Source organism: Malaya genurostris, chromosome 3 (genome assembly GCF_030247185.1).
Source record: "Malaya genurostris strain Urasoe2022 chromosome 3, Malgen_1.1, whole genome shotgun sequence".
NCBI classification, from domain to species: domain Eukaryota; kingdom Metazoa; phylum Arthropoda; class Insecta; order Diptera; family Culicidae; genus Malaya; species Malaya genurostris.
This window is the reverse complement of record NC_080572.1, coordinates 100,342,820-100,349,697: the sequence shown is the minus strand read 5'-3', so window position 1 is coordinate 100,349,697 and position 6,878 is coordinate 100,342,820. Positions and strand designations below refer to the sequence as shown.

At 38.3% G+C, this 6,878-nt stretch overlaps 1 protein-coding gene across 1 annotated transcript in view; it reads right to left on the bottom strand.

Annotated features, from left to right (window-relative positions):
* Window positions 1–6,609, bottom strand: part of LOC131435737 (potassium channel subfamily K member 18) — a 38,367-nt gene extending 31,758 nt beyond the window's left edge. Inside the window, exon 1 of the mRNA XM_058603910.1 lies at window positions 5,427–6,609. Within this exon, the coding sequence (XP_058459893.1) occupies window positions 5,427–5,928 (502 nt within the window). The 5' untranslated portion in view covers window positions 5,929–6,609. The remainder of the gene's footprint in view (window positions 1–5,426) is intronic.
* Between the last annotated feature and the right edge of the window lie 269 nt (window positions 6,610–6,878).

Here is a 6,878-nt window from a genome sequence, read left to right as displayed (position 1 = left end):
AAACAGTTGTTTTTGCGAATTTCACGGTTATATTTATGATGTAAAGAGTAATATGAGAAAGGCATCATTACACCACTAGGTGGATTAAAATAGGTTTTTTTTGCTTCGTTTGTTGCTCTGAAGGGAATCATAACAGTACAGTAGAGTCAAAAGAGTGACGAGTGTTGTTTTAAGCATTGTAGTACTTATACAGATTCATGTGATGACTGTAGTACTTACATCAATCGAAGCATTCGGGTGTAATGATAGATATAATATAATCTCGGGTCTATTATAGAATAGGACAGTGACCTTTTAATACAGTTGTCATACGACGAAATGGCGAAATTTCTAATGACAGAACACAAATTGAAATATTGCAATTGTCTTTTATTGTCTTGACTGATTCAACTAAAAATGATCGATTAAAATAACATCTCTGTTGATTTTCTGATAACTGTTGTTTGGGAATGAACAGTGAAAGACAAAACAAAACTTGTTTTAATCCATGTAGTGGTGTAATGATGTTTTCCCATATTACTTATATTTCCAAAATATCACTAGAAAATTAAACCAAGAATTATTTTTAGAAACTCTCTTTGGGTATAAACTTTGTAAACAATTATGTCAAATTTATATGAATTTTTCCGTATTTTGCATCGTCGCACTAAATGACAGTTTGAAAATTTAAGCACACTGTACACTATACATAGTTCCGGAGCCGAATGTCGGACGCGGATAAAATTCAACAGCAGCCTATAAGCTTATATGACCTTTAACTTAAGCCTAACCTTGTGAAAATTGATCGAACCATCTTTGATAAAAATAAGTGGGTTCCGTTTAGAGTTTTGCCTCCCTCTATAGGAAGGTAATAGAATTGCTGGAAAAATCGACTTTCGAACGAAGCCTCGGAGATACATAGTATTATATACCATTCGACTCAGCTCGACAAGATCGGAAATTATTTTTTTGTGTGTGTACCTTTCAACGAACCGCTTTTACCGCTCAATTTTTTCAGAGAAGGCTGAACCGATTTACATATGCTTAGGCTCGTTTGAAAGATACTTTTGGGCCATTGATCAAGTTCGAAGATCAAATGACTGTACCTTCTGGTTCCAGCGATATGATTGTATAAATGACGTAACCGACAAAACGCCTTGGTATTTCATCGCTCAATTTTCTCAAAGATGGCTGAACCGATTTCAACAATCGTGGGCTCGTTTGAAAGCTACTAGGCTACTAGGCCGTGACTTCTGGTTCCGAAAATGTGATGGTATAAGTGACGTAACCGACAAAATGTGTTGTTCTCGCTCATTTTTTTTTTCAAATATGGCTGAACCGTTGTCAACAAACCTGAGCTCGTTTGAATGTTACTGCTGAATCATTGATCAAGTTCAAAGATCAAATGGCTTTAGCTTCCGGTTCCGGAGATATGATGGTATAAGTGACATAACAGAAAAAGTGTGTTGCTCTTTTAACCCGAAAATTTTTTTAGAGATGTCTGAACCGGTTTTAACAAACTTAGGCTGCTATTGGGCCATCGATTAATTTCGAAGGTCAAATCGATGTCACATTTGGTTCCGGAGATATAATGATATATGTGATGTAATTGCCCAACTGCACATTCCCTATTGGCTTAAACTTCTTGAAGATAATAAACGATTTTCGATAAATTTAGGTCTATTTAGAAGCAGTAATGTTCTGATCATGTTTGGTAAATTTAAGTCAAGCATTTCCGGTTCGGGAGATAACTATAACGATAAAGATAATATATAACTCATGTATATAACTTAATGTCTTATAATTACATGAAAAGTCGAGGTTCAGACACTAAATCTCGACGTTTCATGCAATACTAAGTCTTTTGGCTTTTTGGAATCACTTACTTGAAAGCTGAGGTAAAAAAAAGGTTAGACGAAAAAATTGGTGACTGATTTTATGTGGAATACCCCATATGTACAAAAAAATTATGCGTGTACGACAGAGAACTATTGGCTGAGGATGTAATCTTATAAATGGTTTTATGAGTCTACACACTTAAAAAAAGGTAAAACCCTGTGATTTTACATCTTATTAGATGCACATAAATGGAGCGTCACAGTTCACGCAAATTTACGTGTAAGAACATTTAATATTGTATCTAAAACTCCATGACATGGGATTCATTGAAATAAAAAAAAAGAATACTGTAGCAACAACCACCGCGACATGAACCGAGAATCATTGGATCACAAGTTCGTCTGATAATCGACTGAGCCACAGAAGCATGCATCTGTTTGGCCAGTTTTTCCTTTCTCTATAGAAAGATATTAGAATTGCTGGAAAAACCGACCTTCGAATGGAGCCTCGTAGACCGATAGTGTTGTACCTTATGATCAAAAAAGAACCGGAATTTTCATTTTAAAATTCCCGCGCTTGTCCAATTGGTAAACTTTTATTCTCTCAACGTTGGCAACACTTTTATACACATTCTGTCAAATTTTGACACATATCGTACGATTAGTTTTTGTTTGGCGTCTATACAAAGAAGTTGAAAAATTTTCGTGTGGCGAGTTTTATAATGGATGGTTTCGGCTCGCCTTCGAAGCGCCATTCGGTCGATTGTTGTGCGGTTTCGACGCCTTATTCATAGATAAACACCGCATCACCAGTTATGATGCATTCGATGAATGTAGGGTCACTATCTGCGTTGGAAATCATCTCTTTGGCCACATCAACACGACGCTGTTTTTGAATGAAATTCAGCTTTTTTGGCACCAGCCGAGAAGCGACGCGTTTCAAACCCAAAACATCAGTTAAAATGTGTTCGGCTGATCCATAAGAGTTGCCCAACAACACAGCAATCTTTCTAATCGGTACAGAACGATTTTGCAACACGATTTGCTTCGCCGATTCAATGTTTTCTTCAGTAACAGATGTTGGGCGGCCAGGGATCTCATCATGATCCAAGCTTGTACTTGTACACGATTCACCTAAGGCCTTTTCTAACATTTTCAACGTTTCGGAACACTTAAATCCATTAGCAACACAAAAGCCGTTGTTCTAAATTTTCTTCCTTTATAAAAATCGCCACACGAAAATTTTTCAATTTCTTTGTATAGACGCCAAACAAAAACTAATCGTACGATATGCGTCAAAATTTCTCAGAGATGGCTGAACCGATTTTAACAAACTCGTTTGAAAGCTTCTATTAGGTCATTGATCAAGTTCAAGGATCAAATGGCTGCGACTTCTGTTTCCGGAGATATGATGGTATCAGTGACGTTCCCGACAAAACGCGTTGATTTTTTACCGCGCAAGTTTCTCGGAGATGGCTGAACCGATTTTAACAAGCTTAGACTCGTTTGAAAGCTACTGTCGGGCCATTGATCATGTTCGAAGATCAAATGGTTGTGACTTTTGGTTCCGGAGATATAATGGTATAAGTGACGTAACCGACAAAACACGTTGTTTTTTATCGCTCTAATGTATATAAGGGTGCCAATATTTTGGGATCACCTCTAATTTCGTTAAGCGCTATTGTTCAAAAGTTTAAGCACCTCGAAAAAAGTCCCCATGCAAAATTTGAACTAAATCGGATATGGGTAAGAGGTGCTACCCGGCGGTTAAGGTTTGAAAATTTTCGATCTTGAAAAATTACCATAGGAGGGAGTACATAAGATTCCCGAAATTGAAATTTTTTTTGATATCAAACGTCTTAAAATTACATGAAACGTTGAGAGATTTAGTGCTATCTAATTTTTTTTAAAAAAAAAAACGACTTTCTGGGACTTTTTGAAATTTTGATATTTTTGATTTGAGTCCCAGGAAGTCGATTTTCAAAAAAAAAGTACGGGTGTGTAATATCAGAGACATAACTGGATGTCGTGAATAGGAATAAAACTGACACGATTTTTTTATACTTTCGAATTCGAATTGATAGTTGATCGATTGTGTGAATTGTGAAATTATCCCCCTTTTCACTACTAGAATTTTAAACGATTATTGACGTCGACTATCTCATTCGGATTTGCATATTTCATTGAAAGAAACTATCAAGATGCTGTACAGGATTCATTTCTGCCTTTTAGAAGGAACAAATTGTGGAATTCTCTACGATATTTACCACAGCTCGGAACATTTTTCTCGAACGATTTTAGCACAGCGAAAAGTGCACCAAGCAAATCAAATTATTTTGGATTTTCACTAAACTGATGATTATTACCTTCGATTTGCAAAGAAGTGATCTTAATAGTTCTTTAGATAACATTTAGAGCCTTTAGAACGACTGATTTTATACAATGTTGTCCACTTTTCGTTTTCTTTCTCTCCAATGCAAACGACCAGCAGCTCTGCTGTCTGATGCAACGTTCTTGCGTGAATTGAAACTAGCTTTGCGAACAAACCGACGCATTCGCACGCAGTGTCAAATGATGCGAAACTGTACTCCCACCTATGGTGCTTTTTCAAACTTTAAACGCTGGGCAGCACGCCTTACCCATGTCCGATTTAGCTCAAAGTCAAAATTCAAAATCAAAAATGAGCCCAAATTGGTGTCAGAAATCATTTTATAAAAAAATTAAAAAAATCATGAGACTGTCTCAATGAAAGAAAAAGGCATTATCACACCACTTGACCGATTAAGAATAGATTTTTGACCACTATCCATCTCCTAGATGGGTCCTTTTTACGAAACTACGGGTGATATTGAGTTTCTCTCGGTTATATCATAATCCGACAGCTTTGTCCTAACCGTTCTAAACAGCTTGAATTATAGCTTCGTATTTCTAATTCCACTACGACGGGATATGTTTAAAAAGACTACGATTTAATTAATCTCAACGACCTCATTATTAAATAACTCAAGTGAGCGGCTGAACTCACACGGTATTTGCATGAAGGTTGAGAAATTTCAAATTTTCAAATGAATTCGACAATCAAAGGTATATTTCCCAAATAAATATGGCGAAAAGTTTGAGCAAAATCTATATCTTTGCATGTTTTATACTACTATTCGTTATTCATAACGGTTGTTAAGCATTTTTATACAGGTCAATTGTTAAATAGATTACTTCAATGCATTCTTTTTTTCTAACGTGAATATCGTGTTGTCACACTTCATATATTTTTAATGTATAAGGAAAGCAAATGATAGATAAATTAAGATAAAGCTAAAGTTTCAAAATTTTCCGCATGCTATACTATCTAGATTTCACTGCTCACTTAAGAAATACTCTTTTTAAGAACCAGACTCAACATCATATATCAATATGTTATTTACTTTTAAATAACCAAAATTAGTCATAAAATAAAGCAGCATAAATATCACGATAATGTTGCGTTTGATGTTATTCATGCATCACAAACTGCTGTAACTAACATTTTCAACGATCCATTAGCCATGCAATGTAAAGCAACTGCAAAGGACAACGAATCTTGCTGTATAGGAAAATTCCCAAATTGCTTACCTTCCACTGCAATGAACAGAGCCGCTCCAGCGACGCTGTACAGGAACAACATTGCGAACAAGAAGAAATGAGTGAACCATTTTCGTGACCACTTGGTAATTTTCGTGTACAACCAAAACACTGACTTCTCCCCGACGCCCAGTCCCGATTTTGCAGTAGACACTGTGAAATCCCGGAATCCTTCAAACTGTTTGAACATGAACTCGCCTGCCTTGGCCGGATACATGGAATAGTAGTCCGGATAGTCTGGCGCCTGGCTAGTGCCATCGATAGCCACCGATATCCTGGATGGACTGACTGGAACTGGCACTGGCACTGGCAGGGGTTGTGCAGAGAGTGGCGGTGGTTGGTACAGTGGGTTATGATGCTGGTGCTGGTACTGCTGGAAGTAATGAGCAGGGGAGTACTGAGCTATGTGCGGTGCCGCCATATAGGCTGGCGAAACGGTAATGTTGACTTTTGGCCGTGGCGGTGCGCCAGGACGAGGCTCACGCTGAGCCATGGCTTCACGGGCGGCTACTTAATTTGGTTCACCAGATAAAACCAGCCGGCGTGCTGACTGTTTTCCCGATTTCTCGGCTAATCAAAACTTTGTCCTTGTTGGCGGCAGCGGAAAGGTTGCCTGTCACTTGGGATGATTCCACTTTCTGCACTGAACATTCACATTTTTTTCTATAATTAAAACACTCACGTCGAGTCCGGGGTAGCCGCGGATGACCAATAGCAATGAATGCTCCAGCATCCGCAAGGAACATCTCACTCGAACATCGCGACACGCACACTTTTTTCACTTCTTCGGCACCATTATTTTGAGACCGACCGACCGATGGCAGCCGCCGAAATTAAACGACAGATGAGGACAATATTTTGTTCGGTTATGACTTTGACCGTGGCTGACCGAAAACTATTTGCCCCCGACTTGAAACCAAAACTCCTTAATCCCGGCACAGCAATTAAGCGATTGTTGTCTCTACTGTTTATCCGTAGACTAACGGCCTTGATTCATTCAAATCTCGAAAATAAAAACAACGTAAACCGATTTTATCTCGGATGCTTGGGGTGAGGTCTAAATTCATCAGTTAAACGATTTTGTTTCGAGCAAACTCGCGTCTGTTCGGTACGGCGCTCAACACGGTAAACGGGTTTAATGTTCGCACTGTGCCGGCTCGATTCGTACTGAGGAGAGGCCAGTAGCAGACGACTTTGTCAGAGAGAAATTATACAAGCGTGCAATATTTTGTTTTGATTTTGTGCGCGAGTACAACGGATTTTGCTTTACCTCTGTAACTCTGCAGAAGACGATAAAGACCCTTCTACATTCTCACTGCATGGTGCCATCGGCAAGCCGGTTCCATTGCCTATCCCTTTTATTTCGCAAGATAGATTTTGCAATTGTTGATGTTTCACAGGACGTATGCAGGATAGCAGATTAATTTCTTTTTCGGCGACCTG